Below are 23,102 nucleotides of genomic sequence, written 5' to 3'. Positions count from 1 at the left end.
AGATCGATTTCTGGGTATTCAGAATGATTTGATATTTACCTAGCTGTGTTCGAGGGATGAAGCAAGCCTAGCGTCCTCCTACTCTGCCACTTAGCTCCACCCTGTTAGTCTTTTTAATCTGTGACTGGGATGGAGATGGAAAAGAGTTTAGTTACATTTCATGGACGTCATAAAAACTGAGAGGGATGGATAGTGAAACTATTAGCTTATTGAGTAAGGATCAAAAAAGAAGACAGAGGGGCGCTTGTGTGGCTCATTTGGTTGAGCACCCCACTCTTGGTTTCAGCTCAGGTCATGATGTCAGGGTGGTGGGATCGAGCCCCACACAGGGTTCTGTGATCAGCAGAGAGTCTGCTTGAGATTCTCTCCCTCTCCCTCTCCCCCTCCCCTGCTTGTGCTCTAGCTCACTTTCTTTAAAATAAATACATAAATTCTAAAAAAAGAAAAAAAAAGATGACAAATGTCAGCAGCATGAGGCAGTGATTTTTGTCTTTTCTTTTTAATGCTCATTTAAGGCATTAGAATAGTGACTCGCAAATAGTAGGCTTTCAAAAATATTTATTGAATGAATGAATACAGCAGGCCAGAGAGATGAGTCAAGTTTTAACAAGTTGTTTTCCAAGACAGAAAAATCTGAAGTCCAGGATAAGTACATTTGAATGGTATTATCTTTGGCAGCAAAACAGGTTAAAAAAGACTTTTACTAGACAGCAGACTTCGTATTGATCACCTGTGTCATGTAGTCTTGAGAAAACTAAGGTGATATTGTTGAGAACGAGGAAGATAGCAGTCCAGCACTGCTTTGGTGAGGCCATACTGGAAATAATGGGTGCCCTGGCACACTACCACAAAAGTCATGTAGACCTGTGAAGTGCTTTTGAGAGTGACCAGACTGGTGGAAGGGCCACAAACCGTGAAATAAGGAATAACTGAAGGAGCCCAGGGGAAACTTGATAGTGCTTAAGTGCAGTTCTTTAGACCTTGTGAGTGAAAACCTCATGGAAGCATTGGATTAGTGCAAGCGTGGACCACGTTGTTGGATCTATCCAAAAATTGAATAGGTTGCTTTGGAATGTAGGAAGTTTATAACATGAGAATCAAACACTGGATTATTAATTATCAGAGATATTGTAAAGGGAACTTAAACATTGCTTGGCTAGTTGGACTAAAGTATTTTTAAGAGCTTGTCCAACCCTGAGGTTTAGTGTTTCTGACAGTATTGTTCACCACAGCAAGTCACTGCACTTTCTTATTAGCCTCCTAGCCTTTTCCTGAACTCTGTAATTGACCTTCATACAAGGAGATGAGTTAAGGAAAGCCAGTTTATTTAATAAGTAATGGAGATGTGAATATGTAATAATATTTGGAATATGAAAACTTTGTTTCCAAACTAAAAATATTGGTTTTTTTAAATTTATAAAGATAAAAGTTAATCATGAAGTAAGATGAAAAGTATCAAGAAGAAAGTAAAAAAATCACCAGAAACCCACTAATGAGTTATAACTACTGTTAATTTTTAGTGAATATCTTTTAGATAAACATTTATTAAGCCATCTACCTAGCTACCTAAGATCCTCCTTTGGTTATTTAGGCTTCTTGCAAGTTGCTTTATAAGGCACATAACAAAATTTTAGATATTCAGAAAATTTGGTGTATGGGGAAAAGCAACTGAATAGTTGATTGATGAGTCCCAAGAAATGAGAGCACAGCTGGAGAATTCCTTTAGCTTCCATTTTTCATTCTATTTCTATTACTTTTTGAATACTAACACCCTTTAAAAAAATTTTTTTTTCTCCTCTGCATTATTTACAATTAATCCATTTTTCTGTTCCCTGGATTGTTTCTATGTGTTATTTTTTTTTTTTTTAAGATTTTATTTATTTGACAGAGACAGAGAGAGAAAGAAGTAGCACTAGCAGGGGGAGCAGCAGGCAGAAGGACAGGGAGAAGCAGGCTCCCCACTGAGCAGGGAGCCCCGCATGGGGCTCCATCCAAGGACCCTGAGATCATGACCTGAGCTGAAGGCAGATGCTTAACCGACTGAGCCACCCAGGCGCCCCTGAATGCTTATAGCCTTGAATGCTTATAGTACAGTCAATTCATCCCCTTCCTCATCTACAAATTAAGTCTTTTTTTGAGTAAATGTAGGTTTCAAGCTGCATAAAGCCCTCTGGGAAAAAAGAATTGCTTGTCTCTAACTATGACAGGCAGTACAGCATAGTGTTAAGAGCGTGGGATTTAGAGTCATTTGAACCTAGGGTTAATCTAGGCAACCTCATAGTAGGTGTATGGCCTTGGGTAAGTTGGCCATTTCTTACCTTCTCTCTGCCTTACTGTCTTTCTTTATAACTGGTGATAGTAAGAGAATCTATTTGGGTTGTTAGGATAAAGGAGACATACATATCTTTACCCACATATGTATAAACATAAGTTAGATCATAGGATATATCCTTTTTTAATGTGCATGTAGACTTTATTTTTCAGAACTTTATATTGTATTTATATCATATAAAAACCTTTATAGTTACTTAAAACTTAAAAAAAATTTAGGGGCGCCTGGGTGGCTCAGTTGTTAAGTGTCTGCCTTTGGCTCAGGTCATGATCCCGGGGTCCTGGGATCGAGCCCCTTGTTGGGCTCCCTGCTCAACGGGATGCCTGCTTCTCCCTCTCCCACTCCCCCTGCTTGTGTTCCTTTTCTCGCTGTTTCTCTCTCTGTCAAATAGATAAAATCTTAAAAAACAAAAAACAAAAAACAAAAAAAAAAAACTTAAAATTTAGGCATGGGGCACGTGGCTGGCTTAGTTGGTAGAACCTGCTACTCTTGATCTTGGGGTTGTGAGTTTGAGCCCCATGTTGGGTGTAGTGTACTTTTTTTTTTTTTTTTAAGATTTTATTTATTTGAGAGAGAGAGAGTGAGCACATAAGCAGGCAGAGGGGCAGAGGGAGAGGGGAGAGGCAGACTCTCTGCTGGGCAGGGAGCCCGATGTGAGGCTCTATTCCAGGACTCTGAGATCATTACCTGAGCTGAAAGTAGATGCTTAACCGAGCCACCCAGGCGCCCAGGATGTAGAGCTTACTTAAAAAAGTTCAGGCACATAAAAATTTATTTAAAACATATATAATATAATAAAATAAAAATACGGTAACTACCTGTGTACTAACCTGGCTTAAAAAGTAAAACATTAGGGTGCCTGGGTGGCTCAATTGGTTACGCTTTTACCTTTGACTCAGGTCATGATCCCAGAGTCCTGGGATCAAGCCCAGCATCGGGTTCCCTGCTCCATGGGGAGTCTGCTTCTCCCTCTGCCCCTCTCTCTCCGCCCCCTGCTCCTGCTCATGCTTGCTCTCTCGCTCTCACTCTTGCTCTCGCAAAAATAAATAAATAAAATCTTTTTTTCTTTTTTAAAGATTTTATTTATTTATTTGACAGAGATAGAGACAGCCAGCGAGAGAGGGAACACAAGCAGGGGGAGTGGGAGAGGAAGAAGCAGGCTCATAGCGGAGGAGCCTGATGTGGGGCTCGATCCCAGAACGCCGGGATCACGCCCTGAGCCGAAGGCAGATGCTTAACCGCTGTGCCACCCAGGTGCCCCATAAATAAAATCTTAAAAAGAATAAAACATTATACGTATGTACATTGCTCAAAGCAGTGGTGTTTATAATAGCAAAAAATTGGAAACAACCTAAATGTCTATCAGCAATAGAATAGATAAATTATGAAATGGATGATTTATAGGTACAAGTAATGACAGGGATATGTTTCATAGAAGTATTCATAAATGTATGATTCTATATACATGAAGTTCAAAAATATGTAAAATCTATATATAGTTTAGAGATACAAATAGGAAAATCACAAAGGAAAAAAGAGCATATTAAAACACAAATCAAAATGGTGGTCACTTCTGAGAAGGTAGGGAAGGGAATATATTGAGGGAAGTAATTATAGGGGATTTCAAAGGAAATAGAATGTTCTTAAATTGAGTATTGGATAAATGGATGTTCATTATATTCCTTATATCCTGCATATTATATAAATATTCTTTTGTTCCTATTCAATATTTAACAATAGTGTTTTTTAAAAAGAAAGCATTATGAATATAGCCTAAGTCCTGTGTATTCCTTCACAAATGTATTCCCTTTTTCTCAGAGATAACCACATTCCTCAATTTAGAATTTATTATGTAGAATTCTTTAACCTGAGTTTTATGTTGGAGACATAAGGAAACAACAAAATTCAAGGAATGTTACAGGTATCCATTAGCATTTTCACTGGTAACTTGTCACTCATAATCTCAGTGGTTTGTCAAGATTGTGTCATGTATAGGTATTAAAAGGATAATTACAGTAGCTACCTCCCAATTCAAATGCAGGTAAATATCATCAATGCCTTACATATTATATTGTGTGGATATACTTGATTTTCAAAGAATCAAACCCCAATTTTAGGACATTAAAGTTGTTTCTAGATTTAAAAAGAAAGAACAGCAAAGTCTGTTCTATAAATTCGTGAAGAGGCCCAATATAAAAATTGGGTCATGTTGTAATGGATATTTGCTATGGCACTTTTTTTGTTTCACTTATACCCTATTCCATGTCAGTACTATAGATAGATTTTTTTTTCTTTGATGATTTTATTTATTCCTGAGAAAGCAGGGGGAGGAGCAGAGGGAGAGGGACAAGCAGATTCTGCACTGAGTGTGGAGCCAGATGCACGAGGCTTGATCCCAGGACCTCAAGATCGTGACCTGAGACACAACCAAGAGTTGGACACTCAACTGACTGAGCCACCCAGGCACCCCCCCCCCTTTTTTTTAAAGCAATTTATCAACATAGTTTTCATTGTATAAATGTGCAGTAAGATTTTATCATTTCTTCATTGATGGATATTTAAGCTATTTACAGGTAATATTGCTAGGAATATCCTTATGTTTGTGAATTTTAGGAAGTGTTTCTGTGTTTGTGGTCCTGGAAATGGGAATTGCTAGTTCAAAGAGTGAATATTTCAGATTTCCAGATTGCCCTCTAAAAAGGTTATACCATTTGACACTTTGGTAGTAGGGGGAGTTCTCTTCCTCCTAAGATTAGATTAGATTCCCTTGCTATAATATCTTGTAATGCTTTATATTTTTATAACTTCCACAACAGTTGTCTATTTTTAATCTTCAGTAATTTATTTACCTGCATTGGCTAGCACAGTGTCACTCAGTTATGGTGGATACTCACTAAGGGCAGGATAAGTTGAAAGTTCTGCCTTCAGTTTGCGTGTGTTAAAGGTGGGAAGTTAGAGGAAATTTGCTCTTCTGGTTTATTTTTTTGTACACAGTTCCTCCTTTTCTAAACTTAGCCATTTTGACAAGACATTCTAGAGGTGGATCTTTAGCTTTGGTACATCTTTACATATTTTCTTCCTGCCAACTCGGTTTGTTTGCTGCCGGGAAAATTGTGCCTGTCATGTTATTGGTGTCTCCTTCCTGCCCTCTGTACAAGGTGATGAAGGTCTTGGCTCTGCTTTCAAGCTAGGACTAGAGTGTCGTTTTTCCAGAAGGGCAACCCCTTTTGACTCCAATGTCTTTCTTTAACCTGATCCAAACTGTTTTGTGTATTTAAGTTAATAGAAGCGTTGAGGCCTTTTTCTAGTTTTAGTTATGTGATGATATCTTTTATTTCTTCTTTTTTAAAATTTATTTTTTGGGGTGCCTGAGTGGCTCAGTCAGTTAAGCGTCTGCCTTCGGTCAGGTCATGATCCCAAGGCCCTGGGATAGAGCCCAGAGTCTGGCTCCCTGCTCAGCAGAGCGTGTGCTTCTTCCTCTCCCTCTGCCCCTCCCTACTGCTTGTGCTCTCTCACTTGTGCTCTATCAAATAAATAAAATCTTTAAAAAATTTTTCTTTTTTCGTCATTTTAAGGTAGAAATGTGCTATACACTTTAAGAAACACCATTGATTTTCCAATAAAACTTAATTCGTTTAAGTATATCTATTTATAAAACATTTTTATCCAGTGCCATTCATTTTTCCTTTGGTTTAGATAACCTCAAAATCTCTGACTTTGGCTTGGCAACAGTGTTTCGGCATAATAATCGTGAACGTTTATTGAACAAGATGTGTGGTACTTTACCGTATGTTGCTCCAGAACTTCTAAAGAGAAAAGAATTTCATGCAGAACCAGTTGATGTTTGGTCCTGTGGAATAGTACTTACGGCAATGTTGGCTGGAGGTAAGAACTATTTAATCATGATGAAACTCGCGTCCTGTGGAAAGCCAGATTTGTTATACCAAAATAAATGAAACAAACCAAGGGAATCCATATTTATATGATAATATTTTATTTTATTTATTTTATTTTTTTAAAGATTTTATTTATTTATTTGTCAGAGAGAGCACAAGCAGGGGAATGGGAGAGGGAGAAGCAGATTCCCTGCCGAGCAAGGAGCCCGAAGCGGGACTTGATCCCGGAACTCTGGGATCATGACCCAAGCTGAAGGCAGATGCTTAACGGAGTGAGCCACCCAGGCGTCCCCTATATGATAGTATTTTTTTTTTTTTAAAGATTTTATTTATTTATTTGACAGAGATAGAGACAGCCAGTGAGAGAGGGAACACAAGCAGGGGGAGTGGGAGAGGAAGAAGCAGGCTCATAGCGGAGGAGCCCGATGTGGGGCTCGATCCCATAACGCCGGGATCACACCGAGCCGAAGGCAGACGCTTAACCGCTGTGCCACCCAGGCGCCCCTATATGATAGTATTTTAATAGTGAACTTATTTATAACTAAGTTGGAACTTTGAATCCCAAAGCTTTTTAAAAATGAGGTATGTATAGCTATTAAATGAAATATCACGATAGCAATCTCTTAAGATTCATGTGAATAATTTTGGAAACAGTAGAGCAGAAGTGGTTTATCTTTGAAGTGCTCTAAAATTTCTGTGAGTTGGCATTCTTAGTTTGAAAACCATACTGAATTAATTTGGAGAAAACTTTTAATGTATTTGTATCATTGACTATTTTCCTTTAAAATGTTTACTATATAATAATGTGAATACTCGGAAAACCGGGACTTGTTTCTTTTTTAGAATTGCCATGGGACCAGCCCAGTGACAGTTGTCAGGAATATTCTGATTGGAAAGAGAAAAAAACATACCTCAACCCTTGGAAAAAAATTGATTCAGCTCCTCTAGGTAACTAGGTTATGTTGATTGAAAGTACTGATTTCTTAGATTATGAAGCCTAGTGATATTTGAATTTTTTCTTATATATATATTTTTCTTTTTAACTTTTAAAAAATCACATAACTAATCTGTGATCCTTGCAGATAGATTAGAAATATTAATTAAAAAAAAAAAAACCATATAATCCCAGCACTCAGAAATAGCTTCTTTTAATATTTTGATATGCAGTTCTACACTTTGTTGTAAAGATGTATAACAAATATATACGTTTGTTATATATGTATATTATTTACAAGTATGTGTGTTTTTACAGAAAATGAGATCACACTGCACTATGCTATTTATAACCTGCTTTTTTGTCTTAATGCTGTAGTCATGGACATTTTTCCATGACTATAATTGTAGGTCTACATCATTGTTTTTAAAGGTTGTGATGGAATTCTGCTATGTGGGTATGTTTTACTATATTCATCCAATTCACTTTTTTTTAGAGATTTATATATTTTTAAAATTTTTCACTTAATGAAAGAGATACGGTGATCATCCACATAAGGCACATAACTTTAAATCATTTAATTAAAAAACAAATCCAGAAGTGTCAGGGAGGTATGCAGTTTTTAATTATTATGGTTTGCTTGGCCAAATTGCTTTTTAGAAAGTTCGTACCATTTCATCACAATCTCAATAGTTAATATTTTAAAATGTTTTAAAAGATTTATTTTATTTATTTATTTATTTTTAAAGATTTTATTTATCTGGGAGAGCAGCCAGTAGAGGGAGAAGCAGGCTCCCCACTGAGTAGGGAGCCTGATGCAGGGCTCAATCCCAGGACCCTGGGATCATGACCTGAGCCAAAGGCAGACGCTTAACTGACTGAGCCACCCAGGCACCCCAAAGATTTATTTATTATATATATAGAGAGAGCACACATAGTGCACGTGTGCAGTGAGGAGGGATAGAGAGTATCTTCCAGACTCCGCACTGAGCATGGAACCCAATGTGGGTCTTGATCTCAGAACACTGAGATCACGACCTTAGAGGAAACTAAGAGTTGGTTGCTTAACTGACTGAGCCACCCAGGCACCCCTATACTCACTGTTTCTTATTTTTATTTTAAATTTAATACCAGTGAGGTTGTACATCCATGCTAGCTTATTGTCCATTTTTGTGGATGATCCGTTTTACTCACTTGTGGCAGGGAGATTTTCTTATTACTTCGTATGAGTTTTTTTTTTTAAACGTTAATGTCATTTGATCTTTGCATTTGTTACAAATATTTTTCACAATTTGCCATGCATTTTTATTTCATTTATGCTATTTTCACATGCAGAAGTTTTATATTTTTATTCAAATCTATTATTTTGTTCTTTGCAGTTTTCTGACTATATTGTTATGTTTGGAAAGGTCTTCCCTACCCCTAACTTTAGAAAAATAATCCCTGTGTTTTTGTGTTTTTATAGTTTCAGTTTTTCATTTAAATCTTTGATCCATTAGAAAATAATTTTGGCTTTCGGAGATGCATGAATTTTTTATCAAGATAATTAAGGTACTTTAGGATGATAGTTGCTTACATTATTGTCTCTTAAAAAGTTACTGGAAAGTAAATTTTCCTTATAAAACTGTGAGAATGAGGATGTAACATGACGTATTGGAACAGTGAAGTTTGGTATTGAAGATGGATGAGGGCTTTTGTATCTGTTTCTTATGTTGTCACATGGGGAGAAACATTTCCACCTGGCTCTTGTTCTCCTTATTTGCAGACAGCTGAGAATCAGATCTGAGAATGTAGCAAAGAGCAACTACATGAAATTAAAGCAATAATGTAGTAGCTTTATTCTTTCTCTGGCCCAGAAATATTTGGATATAAGGAGACTAATAGAGATTATGTTCCACAGCACAAGTTTCTAATCTGCATGACTCTTTTGTAAATGTTGTATTAATATTTTATTTTCAGCTTTGCTCCATAAAATCTTAGTTGAGAATCCATCAGTAAGGATTACCATCCCAGACATCAAAAAAGATAGATGGTACAACAAACCACTCAAGAAAGGTAATATCCTGAAAAATACAAATATTTTTTTCTGTGCAAGAAAAGATACTTGCAGTTAGTATTACGAATTAGTAACACAAGATACCTGTGGTCTCTGACCTCATGTACGTTGGTTATAATGTCTAGTAAGGAAAACAAATACAAAAAATAATTTTGAAGTTTATTAATAAAGTGGAAAGTCAGAGTACTATAGCTAAGTATTTGACCAAGTCTTAAGTGACAGAGAAAATTTGTCTTCCTGAGGAAATCACATTAAATCTAAGGTCTGAAGATTAAAGGGGAGCTAGTCAGATGAGTACTAGCAAGATCAGTGGCAGATTCTGAACAGAGGAAGCCGCATCTGGAGAGTCTTAGAATTTGGAAGGTGGTACATTTGAGGAACTTGAAAGAAGGCCATTATGGCAGGGACCATGTCTGGCTTGCTTATCATGGTGTCACCAGTGGTTAGCACAGTATGTTGTACATTGTAGGCTCTTAGTAAATGTTTATTGAGTAAATGAATGAATAAAGAAGGGGGAGAAGGGAGAGAAGTTTGAGATGAAGGTGGAAAGGTAGATAGTGACCAAATTGTGGAGGGGGGCCTTGTAAACCATTTTAAGGATTTTGGACTTTAACTTAAGGCCGTTGAGGAAGCTTTTGAGAGATTGTAAGCCAGGAAATACATGATCATATATGTGGTTTTAAAAGATCTTTCTGGTTAATTTTTTTTTCATTGTTTTTGACATTTTTGGTCCTAGATGTGAGAAGATGGTACCTTGATGAGGTTAGTGGCAATGGGATTGGAAAAAGAAGTAGATTCCAAAGAAATTTACCAATTAGAATTGATAGGACTGGTGATTGTTTATATATAGAAAATGAAAAAGGATGAGGAATCCAGGATGACTCCTTTCTGGGTTGACCAACTCAGAAAACAGTGGTGCCATTTATTGGGATATAACTCAGGAAAAACATAATTGGGGGAAAATTTTATTTGATTTTGGACATATTGAATTTGAGAAGTAAAATTGTCTAATAAGGGGTATGTGTGTATATTGTGTAACTCAGGAAATAGGACCAGGCTTGAGATGTTGATCTTCAGGTGTTTTCTGCAAATAGATGGTAATTTAAACTGGTAGATGAAATTGAGTATATGAAACTTTAAGGAATGCCAACAGTAAGTGGTAGGTAGAGGCCAGGGAAACAGAAAAATAGCCAAAGAGATGGGAGGAACATCAGGAGCATATGAAGAAATTGACGCTAAGAGAAGAAAATGCATGATAGTAGCAAATACTGTTAAGTGAATTAATAACATGAAGCCTAAAAGTTTACCCAGTAGTTATTCATGATTGTGGCAGGAACAGGTTTGGTGGAGACCTGGGAGTAATTGTCAAGTACAGTAGACAGCTCGTTCAAGCAGTCTGACTGTGAATGGGAGGAGAGAGGACAATGGCTGGAGATGGATGAGGAGTTTTTAACTCTTCTTGAATGTGTCTTTTACCTTTCACTCTGTTCTAATAGGAATCCAACTGTCCCCTGAGAACACAGGCTTCCTCTCCAGTGGTAGACGTTTTCTTTCCCACATGCTCCTACCCTTGAAACATGGGGTGGGGCAAACATCCTTTTTGTCTTTCATTGCCACTTTCTCCCTTTTTCCCACATTTCTCTCCCGCTGCATTTTGAATTTCATTATTATCAGATTACCACCCACAGTTCCATCCTTGTTACAGTCAGCTTCTGAACCCCCAATTAAAATTCCTGCAACATTGTCATCTCTCCAACTTGACTCTGATGTACATTTTCTCAGGGTTTTTGGTGATTTAAATATTCATTTGGATGATCCTTCCAATATCCTGATCTTATATTTCCTTGACCTTCTCTCCTCTAGTGATCTCTTCAAGTATCCTACTTTGACTACTGGTATATTTTTTTTTCTGGTTTCCTCTTCTAGTACCCTGACTCCAGCAATCCTTTGATCCTACTTAGATATGCAGTCCACTAATTCTACTTCCTTTAACTGTCTTTTATCTGCTCCCTCCCTAGGTCCTCAGTTCCATCCTCACTACTTTAAATCCCAAGGTCAGTCATTATAATGACTTCTTTACATTCAGCTTCAGGTTTCTGGCCCTATTCTGTCTTCATCATGCTTACTGGTCAAAACCTAACCAGTCTTCTGCCTACTCTACATTTACACCTGCACAGCTGATTGCATTTGGACCCAAATACATAACAGTGTTCACTTTAAATTCAGGATCACTAATCTCAAGTGAGCCCTTAATTCTGCCAGGCAATTATAATGCATTTCTTCACTTTTTTCACAACCTCACTCCTCTAAATCATATTTGTATACCTTTTCCTTTTTCTTCAACTTCTAATACCTCCTTCCCCATCCTCACTCTCAGTTGGTGACAATACTTCCTGTTTCACTGAGAAATAGAAACAATCATAAGGGAACTTCCATAGGCTCCCATCACCATTTCTCCTCACCTAACCAGCTGCCTCTGTGCTCATATACTCTGCTTTCTCCTCAGTTGCTATGAATAAATTGTCTGCTCCAGATACAAGCCAACTCAGTCTTGTGCACGAGGCCCAGTTCTCTTTTGCTTATTCAGGGACGTTGTCTAGCAATTCTTCTGTCTTCCTCTTGCATCATTAATTTTTCTTTCTCTCCTACTTTCTCATCAGCATACCGGCATGCTTTTTTTTTCTTCTTACTGCCCAATGCATAGTAGCCTTAATAAAATATTTAGATGAATGAATTAATAAATAAAATGTTTGGCTAAATATAAGTGTGTTTAAATGGTTTCGGGACAGTTCCAGTTGAGAGGAAAAGGCTGAAGGTCTAAGAGAGAAGGAATGAAGGAGCATCAAGACCCCTGAAGAGAAAGGAGGGTATGGAGCTCACATACAAGTAGAGGGATGGGCGTTGGATAGGAGCATGGAAGGGAGGGAAGGATGGGTAGTTGTAGGAATTTGACAAGAGTGTAGAAGTTTTGAAGTAATCATTTGGAGAAAGGGAGAGGAAACTGACTACAGAAACATAGGACCGACTGTCAGTGTTGAGGATCCAGCTAAGGGTAGTAACCATGAATTTATAGTGGCATCATTTTCTGTATAATAATTATTCTTGGTACCTTTTTCAGGGGAGCAGAGAATGTTGGATAGAGTAGATTCATAATGTTTATTGCCATTATCATAAATTATTTTTTATTTTAAAAAATTTTGATTTTTTAACTAGGTCTCTTTGTCTCCATAGACCATTGTCTGTTACTATAAATGGTACCATTAAAATTATGGCCTTAATGTGAAACCTCACACTTGGAACATACTTACACGTCAGGATTTGTGAAATGTGTAATTTGACAAGTCAGTCCTCCTAAGTTTATAATGACCACATTTCTTATGTACAAAGAGCCACTGTTTATCATATAACTATTTTGTTTTGAATAAATGGGTTTAGATGTGGTTTTAAAACATTTGTATTTATGTTTTCTTTTTTAGGGGCAAAGAGGCCCCGAGTCACTTCAGGTGGTGTATCAGAGTCTCCTAGTGGATTTTCTAAGCACATTCAATCCAATTTGGACTTCTCGCCAGTGAACAGTGCCTCTAGGTAAAATTAATCAATAAAGATAAAATAGTTATTGAATATAATATTCCCATAAGAAATAATGCATGTATGTATTTTTTCTTAATAATGAATATATTTTTATCAGTGTGAGAATGGTAATGTGATATAAGAAAGGCCCAATTGATTTTATCTGAAGATACATTTTTTTTCCCCCATATCTTAATGCCCCAGTGAAGAAAATGTGAAGTACTCCAGTTCCCAGCCAGAACCACGGACAGGTCTTTCCTTATGGGACACCAGCCCTTCCTATATTGATAAACTGGTACAAGGGATCAGTTTTTCCCAACCCACATGCCCTGATCATATGCTCCTGAACAGTCAGTTACTTGGCACCCCAGGATCCTCACAGGTAAGGGAATTTAGTTTTTTCAAATAAGTGATGAAAAACCTCTTAAGTTTTTGTCGTAAAGCCTTTTATTTAATGTAAAAATCTTAGAAATATGGTATTGACATTTTAGCATATACAGTTTTTTTTTTAACAAGGAAGAGAGAATTAGAGGATGCTTTCCTGTATAAGCAGCTTAAGTCACAGAAAAGAATTTTCAGACCAAATAACTATGATATGACTGCTTTTGGTGATACCAGATTTATTTAGGTTTCCTCTGTTTGACGTGTAGAACCCTTGGCAGCGCTTGGTTAAAAGGATGACACGGTTTTTTACCAAATTGGATGCAGACAAATCTTATCAATGCCTGAAAGAGACTTGTGAGAAATTGGGCTATCAATGGAAAAAGAGTTGTATGAATCAGGTATGTTTCATTGATTTTCCTGAAGAAAAATATAAATATTTAAGTAAAAAATGATCATTATCATTATATTTTTGAAAAAGATACAGTTGGGGGGGTATCTGGGTGGCTCACTCAGTTAGGCATCTACCTTCGGCTAGGTCATGACCCAGGGTGCTGGGATTGTTTCCCACATCAGGCTCTTTGCTCAACAGGGAGTCTGCTTCTCCCTCTGCCTGCCACTCCCCCTGCTTGTGCTCTCTCCCTCTTTCTCTCTGTCTGGGGGGGGAAAAAAACTTAAAAAAAAACAATTGAAATTGAAAAGACTTAGGTAAAATGTTCTTTACCTTAAATAATATTGAAAGTCTTCTTTAAGGTTATTAAAAATATCAAGAGAGGCAAGTCATGTTTTTATAAACTGTATATACGTAAATTATAACAGTAGCAAAGATTCCCTTCTATGAAAGCTGACTACATTAACAATCTCATATTTCTTCCATCTCCCCCGCTCCCCCCTACCAGTTTTTGTTGTTTATGTTATTATAGCATATTTGTGACATTGAAATTCTAATCTGTTTTTAGGCTTTTCAAAAACCTAATGTCATAAAAAACAATTAGAGGCGAATATTATGTATTTAAGAGGCCTGAAAAATAATGTAATGTATGATCTCTCACTAAATCATGGATTTAAAGAAAAGAAAGCTATAAAGGATGTTATTGGGACAGTTGGGGAAATTTGCATATGGTTTTAAATTAGATAATGTTTTTGTATCAGTGCCAGATTTCTTGGGTGTTATCATAATATTGTGGTTTGTAGAAGAATGTCTTTGTTCATAGGAGAAACATGTTGAAGTGAAGTGTTTGTCTTCAGTAGCTTGGTTGAAAAACTTAAAAAAAAAAAGACAACCACATAAAAAAAAGACAAGTAAACATATACTTATCTAGGTTGATAAGACCAATGAAGGGTATATGGTTATTTATTGTAGATTCTTTCAGGGTGTTTTTTTTTTTTTTTTTTTTTGTCTTATAAATTTGTAAGCTTTCAAAATTAAAAGTTAGGGGAAATTGTTACTGTGCAGAAATCTGAGGCCAGCCTGATTTTCCTCTCACTAGTGTAGGCAATTTACTTTTTTTTTTTAGTCAGGTAGGTTTATTGAGATGAAATTCATGTAACCTAAAAATCATCACTTTAACCATTTTAAAGTGTATAATTTAGTGGTTTTGGTATATTCACAAGATTGTGCTACCATCATTATTTAATTCCAGAACATCCCATTGCCCTGAAAATAAACTCTATACCAATTAACAGTCACTCCTCATTCTTTCCTCCCTTCATTTCCTTGGCAGCCACTGATTTACTTTCTGTCTCTGTGGACTGTCTATTCTGGATGTTTTGTATAAATGGAATTATATAATATCATATAAATGGCCTTTTGTGTCTGTCTTCTTTTACTTAGCATAATGTTTTCAAGGTTAATCTGTGTTGTTTACATTTATCAGTACTTCATTCCTTTTTATGGGAGAATAATCTTCCATTATGTGGATAGAAGACTGCATTTTATTTATCCATTTACCTGTTGATGGACATTTGGGATGTTTCTGCTTTTTGGCTATTATGAGTAATGTTGCTACGAACATTTTTTTTTTAAAGATTTTATTTATTTATTTGACAGAGACAGCCAGCGAGAGAGGGAACACAAGCAGGGGAAGTGGGAGAGGAAGAAGCAGGCTCTTAGCAGAGGAGCCTGATGTGGGGCTCGATCCCATAACGCTGGGATCACGCCCTGAGCCAAAGGCAGACGCTTAACCGCTGTGCCACCCAGGCGCCCCACTACGAACATTTTTGTACTAGTTTTTGTATGAACTTTGCCAGGGCTGTCATAAAAAAATACCACAGACTGGGTGCTTAAACAGCAGAAATTTATTTTTTCACAATTCTAGAGACAGGAGTCAAAGATCAAGGCGCTGGCAGGTTTGGTTTCTTCTAAGGCCTTTCTTCTTGGCTTTCAGATGGCTGTCCTCTTGCTGCTTCCTCATCTGGCCTTTCCTCCTTGCGCATGCGTACCTGGTTACTGTCTCTCTCTGTATCCTAATTTTTTTTTTCTTACAAAGATACCAGTCATATTGGATCAGGGCCCACTTAGTGGTTTCATTTTAACTCAGTTACTTCTTTAAAGGCCCAGTCTTAAAATACAGTCACATTCTGAGGGGTTAGGGATTCAGCATATGAATTTTGAGGGGACACAGTTCAGCCTGTAACAATATGTTTTCAATTTCTTAGGTATGTACCTGCTAATGGAATTGCTAAAGCATATAGTAACTCTATGTTTAACTTTTTGAGGAGCTGCCAAGTGGTTTTCCAAAGCAGCGCACCGTTGTACATTCCCACCAGCAGTGTATGTGTTAAGCATCTTATACTTTCCTGGAACATGAGGTTCCAGTGTTTCACAATTGTGGTATACCAGTGTATTTTTTAGTCATTCCTTGAAATGAGAAGTATTACAGATGTTTTTGTAATTTGGACTAAACTTATTTTTATTGCCTTAGGTTACTGTATCAACAACTGATAGGAGAAACAATAAACTGATTTTCAAAGTGAATTTGGTAGAAATGGATGAGAAGATCTTGGTCGACTTTCGGCTTTCTAAGGTACGTATAACAACACTTTTTTTTTTTTAAACTTTTTTTGCTGTTATTAAAGAAGTATTATGTGTTCATAGTAGAAACCTAGAAAATATGAAAACATATAAAGGAGAAAATAAGAATCAAGTTTAATCTTATCATCTAGAGAGAAAGAGACCTATTTTATACTGTATTTCATTATGGTAGTCTTACTACTTCTTTAGTATGTGCTATATGGAAATGCTCTTAAATGTACAGATTTATTTTGGCATTATATTTGTATATACATGGCATTTGTAAATATATGGTAACTTGCTTTTTTTCATTCAGTGTTCTGAACATTCGTTTTTGTCATCCTTCTAAAACAGTTTTTTCAAATGACATTTTCCTTATTATAGAAGTTTTTTTGTAGAACATGTAAATAAGTAAAAATAAGATAAAAATAATCCTAAATTATATGTTCAACAGGAATTACCCTGAATATTTAAAAACATTCTAAACTTCTTATTTAATCCATATATATCTTTTTAATAACAATTATATGTTTGTCAAAATGTACAATATAACTGATGAACATTTATCTGTTACAAGTAAGTCTGTGATTAATATTTATATACATAAAGTCTTATTCACATTTCTGGTTATTTCTTTAGAAATTACTGATTCTGAGGTTATAGTTTGGCCTTGGTATATAAGACCAAAATAACATTTTCTCTGTTTACTGAGAGATTGTACGTGACTCTAAAGGAGGTTAGAGAAAAAGATCACATTCTGAAGTTGGAAATTTGCTGCATTACCATTGTCTAAATGTTTAGTGTGGAATTAAATTATTAAGATCCTAGTGTAATGAAATTCTTCTTATAACTGAATAACAACAAAATACTTGGCAAGACTTCAGTGTAGTTGTATAGCTTAATTTTAGTTTGCAAACCCCCGGTGCCTATGGAAAACAGTGACTTAGGTCCCTATTTAAAGCATCGCTTTAATTTTTCTGCTCTCTGAGCCCAGTGTGTTAGGAATAGTGATGGGCCCAAAAACAAGTTGGAATTATTTATGTAGCCACTTCTGCTAGGATATTTGGTCTTCATAAGAGGACCTGAAGAGAATTGTAGCTGGACATATCTGAGGGTGTTTGTCTCTTCTTACCACTAAAGAGAGTTTGATTTTATGGCAGTCTCTTTTTTGATACTATTTTTGGATATTATTCCTAATATAGGGTGATGGATTAGAATTCAAGAGACACTTCCTGAAGATTAAAGGGAAGCTGAATGATGTTGTGAGCAGCCAGAAGGTTTGGCTTCCTGCCACATGAGAGATCCATTGGATTCCTGGTGAATATAGTGCTGCTATGTTGACATTATTCTTCCTAGAGAAGATTATCCTATTCTGCAAACTGCAAACAGTAGTCTCTGAAGAGTTGTCTTCCCTCTAGCCAAACATTTTCCAATTCTTTTTATATGTACTTCATACAAACAATACCTATATCTTCATTGTAAGTAAAGGTTTGGGGAATGAATGGATAGAATTCACTAGATACTTCTTCATCCTGTGTTTAGTGTCTAAAGACCCATGTGATGGAAACCAAGCTTTGGGGATACATGAGCTTACCAGCTTTTATACCAATGTAATGAAAGAGGATATTCTTGTCGCATTGTTAAAAAAAATTTGGTTTTATCCAAAAAGTAGGTGTTTCCTCCGTGTTGATTTAATTATATGGATGGATTAGTAATAAAGCAGTCCTGTGACTTTTGGACAGTAGATTTATCAGTCTGTAAAGTGAAGCCAACTTCAAAAAATATATCCTCGAGATTTGTACTTATATTTTCACAAGGGCCTTACCAAGTATATAAATCTGTTTTTGAATTATAACTGTTAATTAAAATTGCAAGTAGGTATGTTTTCTCCATTGTAGTTAATAATATATAAAATACTGGTTGGTCTTTCAAGTAGAAGTTGAGCATGGACTCTAGTGCTTAACTACCTTTACTCTAAAATTACTATTGCACATTTTAAATATTTTTCTATATTATTTTCTACTTTCACAGCCATATTTTAATTCTTTATTACAGAAATAAATTCTATTTTGAAAATGAATAGATAACTCTGTGGACTTCTTGGTGACCAAGCTTCTAGGTAGTAGGGAATAAAAGAGGAGGGAGAAGTAAGGAAGAACTGTGATAGAAATAGATCTGATTCCTAAATCTTTTACTGTTAGATTTACTAAGACTTTGTTCGTCTGATGAAATTTATATTAATTTTTGAATGTATTAGGTTGGGACCTGTATTCCTTTTTCTTGGTAATTTATAAAGTTAATCTTAGTCTGAAGCTAAGAATATGTGAAATTTTATGGTTAGAGTTTATCGCTTATTAGTGTATACTGGTAAATGTATTAACTGCAGTATATCCGTAGGAGAAATAAATTTGAAGCAATAGATGACTCCTAAGAATTGAGCCAGTAAATTCTCAAACATGAAGAATTTTGTTCTTGATAATTGTCATTAGTAACTGAAAAACAAAGTTATCTCAGGCTTTGACCTCTCCCATGAGCTTTAGACGTTTAAAGACACAGCCAAGCAGACGTTTCCACTTGACTAATAGTGACCACATGACAAAAACCAGCTTTTGGTCCCTGCCTTCCAACCTGTTCCTCCCCAGTTTCTCCCAATCCCAGTAAATGGCTACATTCATCTCTCTAGTTCCTTAGGCCAAAACCCCAGGAATCCTCCTTGACCTGGTTTTCATACTGTACATTTAATTCAGTAAATCCTGTTTGATTTAGCACATTTATCCACAATCTATCCTACTTCACACCTCTACTAGAAGCACTCTAGTTGAAGGCACTGTTACCTCTCTTTTCATATTACTTATCTTTCAGCAGTTCAAAAAGGCAGTCAGAATGATCTTTCTAAAATGTGAATCAGGTATCCTCCCCCTGTTCTCAACTCTCATGGCTTTTCATCATACTTAAACAAAATTCAAAATATTCTCTCTCACCTCCTGGTGTTATGGGATCTGCTGTCTTACCAGCGCCTGGGCCTCCTCTGCCACTCTCTTATTTATCCTGCCGTAGCTGCATTTGTTTTGCTGTTCTGCTCATTTCATGAGCAGACACATTCTCATCTCAAGATCTTCTCCTTTGCTGTTGCCTCTCCCTGGAGTGCTTTATTCCCAAACATTCTTGTGGCTTGTACTTAAGTGTCACCCATTATGCAGAGTCTTCCCTTGACTTAATCTAAAATGTTACCCACTTCTATCATTCTTTATTTTTCATCATAACACTTACTATCTGACATTATATTTTTATTTACCTATTAAACGTCTACTTCCCTCATTGCAGTATGTAATATATAAACTCCTTGAGGTCAGGGATCCTATATGTCCTGTTCAGTTCTGTGTCCCCAGCACCTAGAACTGTGCCTCATGTATTACGGCATGCAGTGAATAGTTGTTTAATGAAGAAGCAGATACTCTTTTGATCTGGTTTATCCTCAGAATATATCTTGGAGCTGAAGCCTTCTGTCCATTTTGATTGCTGCCACTCTAGTTCAAGCTCCTTCATCTCCTCCCTGGACTTCTTACTAAAAACTAATGTCTTCCCACTTCCACTCTTGCCTTTTCCCAACCCTCTTTCCCTCAAAGTGTTTTCTTGACACAGGTCCTAACTTCTTGTTTTTTAAACGATAAATTGTACTCTGACACTCCCTTGCTTAAAAACCTCCAGTGCTGGGGCGCCTGGGTGGCACAGCGGTTAAGCGTTTGCCTTCGGCTCAGGGCGTGATCCCGGAGTTCTGGGATCGAGCCCCACGTCAGGCTCTTCCGCTATGAGCCTGCTTCTTCCTCTCCCACTCCCCCTGCTTGTGTTCCCTCTCTCGCTGGCTGTCTCTCTCTCTGTCGAATAAATAAATAAAATCTTAAAAAAAAAAAAAAAAAAACCTCCAGTGCCTTCCCACTGCATCAAAAATGGAATTTAAATTCTTTGCTTGAACTGCAAGATACACCATCTGTCCTCTTTGTTCATCATACTACAGGCCGAGTAGCCTTCTACTACTGCTTCTTCCATTCATTAAGCATGCCAAAGCTCATTCCCCTTTCAGGGCTTTTATGTTTACAGCTACCACCACCTGGAACCCCTTCCAGTAGTTCGCATGACTTATTTAGCATTCAGATCTCAGCCCAAATGTTTCTGCTATCCCCAGTCACTGTCCCACTGTTTTGTTTTCTTCACAGAACTGATTACTATCTGAAATTTATCGACTGTCTTCCCCCACCAAAATGTAAACTTAGACTTCATCATTTCTTTTCCCCTTTGTATATCTCCCCCCCCCGCCCCACTTCTTGCCCCTTTGTATATCTTGTATGTGGAACAGTACCTGGAATATAGTAGGTCCGAAATAAATATTTGTTGAATAAATGAATTAAATATCAGATGAAGAAAATGCTACAGAATATTGTAAGGGGAAGGCAAATAGATGGCTAGTAAACAAACTTTCTCAGCTGTTGGAATTTGTGTAGAATGGGGAAGTTCTATTCAGACTTGGACGGATTAGCTCTCACATTTATAATTATGTGAGCATTGGCAACCACCTCTGTAAAGAGACTGGTAATAACTACATTTTAGAGTTGTTTTTAATCTTAAACGAGTTAATGTGTATGAAGATGGTAGTATACTGTGTTGCATAAAAGGCATTCAATAAACATAAGCTGCCATAATTCTTTGCAATGTTCATTATGCTGTTGGTAGAGGCGTTTACTCCCATTATTAAAAGTAATGTTTGTTTATCGATGGAAATTTGCAAAATGTAAAAATGGGGGGAATGGAATTATTACCCAGAAATAGCTAAAATTTTGATGGAAAGGTCAACATGTGCTGCATTGTATGTATGCATAGTGTGATGTGTGAAGTGGGTATGATTGTTGAGATAAATATAAATACATAAAATGTGTATGGTTTAACAAGCAGTTGTAAAGTTAATCTGTTTAACCAAACTCAATGGAAGAGAGATCATTTCTGGACCCTCACAAGCCTTCCGTTGTACCCCTTCCCACTCAGAACCTACTCCTTTCCCCCAGAAGTAATCATAAAATTTATTTTTATAGGGGCGCCTGGGTGGCACAGTGGTTAAGCGTCTGCCTTCGGCTCAGGGCGTGATCCCGGCGTTGTGGGATCGAGCCCCACATCAGGCTCCTCCGCTATGAGCCTGCTTCATCCTCTCCCACTCCCCCTGCTTGTGTTCCCTCTCTCACTGGCTGTCTCTATCTCTGTCGAATAAATAAATAAAATCTTTAAAAAAAATTATTTTTATAATCTCTCCTTGGTTTTCTCCGCTATTTATGCATCTTTATTTAATTTTTTTAAAAAAGACTTTTATTTATTTAGAGAGAGAGGGTAAGAGCGAGCACAAGCAGGTTAGGGGCAGAGGGAGAAGCAGACTCCTTACTCGGTCTGATGTGGGGCTCAGTCCCAGGACCCCGGGACCCTGGGACTCTGGGGCTACAACCTGAGCCAAAGGCAGAGGCTTAACCGACAGAGCCACCCAGGCGCCCCTATTTATGCATCTATAAATGATATAGTTTAGTTTTGCCCGTTCTAGAACTCATATAAATGAAATTATGCTGTATGGAATTTTTATGTTGCTTTTTTATTTTTATTAGCATGAATAACTTGCATGTATCAAATTCATTGATTTTAATTACTGTACAGTATGCCATTTATGAACATATCACTAATTATGTATTCTCTCACTGCTAATGGATGTTTGGATTATTTACAGTTTGACACTATTATTAACACTCCTGCTAAGAACACTGTTGTACATGTCTGTGAATTTCTCCAGGTCCTGGAGACTAGCGTGTATACCTACGAGTGGGAGGATGGGTTTTAGGATATGCGTATCTTCAACTTGAGTAATGGCAAACTGTTTCAAAAGTGATTGTACCAATTTATACTGCCATGAAAAGAGGATGCAATGGCTGGAAAAGCAGTTTGGAATGATCTATTAGTATCAGAATTTTCATAGCAGCAGAATATGTGTCTCTAGTATTTCAGACTGTCCCCTCGATTTGATGCTGTCAGTCTAATTTTTGCCAAGTTACTGGTGTGTAATATTTGTTTGGTATTAATTTGCTCATTCCTAAGTTTAAATAAGTTTGAGTATATCTTATGATGTGCCTCCCCCAGTCTTTTCCTCATTTTTCTGTTGTTTTTTTTTCCGTAATGATTTCAGTTCTTCATATGTTCAGCACACTGGTTCTTTGTCAGTTGCACGAGGAGATTGTACACTGTCCATTCTGTGGGTTATTGTTTCACATTTCGTGGAAGTTTGTGATTTTAATATGGTTCTGTTAAGACCTCCCCTGGCTAGCTTTGTTTCCTATTTAGGACTCATTCTCTACTTCAAGGTCATGAAGATTTTCTTGTATATTATTTTCTAAAAGCTTTATAGTTTTGGCTTTCATGTTTAGAAATACAGTCCACCTGAAAGTGGATTTTGTGTATCATGTGAGGGTAGAGGTCAAGGTTCATTTCTTCCCCCACTTGGCCATCCAATGTAACACTGGTTAATTGAAAAGATTATCCTTTTCCTACCGATATCCATTCAGTGTTCAGATTTCCAGTTCTTATTTTTTACAGGACATTTTTTTTTTTTTTAAGATTTTATTTATTTGGGGGAGAGAGCAAGAGAGAGATTGAGAGAATGAGTGGGGGAGGGGCAGAGGGAGAAGCAGACTCCCTGCCTAGCAGGGAGCTAGATGCTGGACTTGATCCCAGGACCCTGGGATCATGACTTGAGCCAAAAGCAGACACACTTAACCCACTGAGCCAGCCAGCCATCCTGTCTCATTCATATTCTAATTGGAATTTTTTGTATTGGGTTTTGGAAATGATATGTCCTAGACTTTAGTTCCTTGTTGGATATGTGATTTACAAATATG

General features: G+C 36.9%; 1 protein-coding gene across 2 annotated transcripts in view; it reads left to right on the top strand.

Moving 5' to 3' along the window:
* Positions 1–20,879, top strand: part of CHEK1 (checkpoint kinase 1) — a 29,157-nt gene extending 8,278 nt beyond the window's left edge. For both annotated transcript variants that reach the window (XM_045798075.2, XM_045798074.2), the window contains exons 6-13: positions 6,029–6,217; positions 7,072–7,176; positions 9,122–9,217; positions 12,695–12,803; positions 12,993–13,170; positions 13,439–13,570; positions 16,094–16,195; positions 17,385–20,879. In XM_045798075.2, the coding sequence (XP_045654031.1) occupies positions 6,029–6,217; positions 7,072–7,176; positions 9,122–9,217; positions 12,695–12,803; positions 12,993–13,170; positions 13,439–13,570; positions 16,094–16,195; positions 17,385–17,480 (1,007 nt within the window). In that variant the 3' untranslated portion in view covers positions 17,481–20,879. The remainder of the gene's footprint in view (positions 1–6,028; positions 6,218–7,071; positions 7,177–9,121; positions 9,218–12,694; positions 12,804–12,992; positions 13,171–13,438; positions 13,571–16,093; positions 16,196–17,384) is intronic.
* The last annotated feature ends 2,223 nt before the right edge of the window (positions 20,880–23,102 follow it).

The sequence above is a fragment of the Ursus americanus genome, chromosome 16 (genome assembly GCF_024610735.1).
Source record: "Ursus americanus isolate L20-20 chromosome 16, mUrsAme1.1.p, whole genome shotgun sequence".
In the NCBI taxonomy this organism is placed as follows: domain Eukaryota; kingdom Metazoa; phylum Chordata; class Mammalia; order Carnivora; family Ursidae; genus Ursus; species Ursus americanus.
Note: the sequence above shows the minus strand (reverse complement) of the source record. Positions and strands in the feature narration are given on the sequence as shown.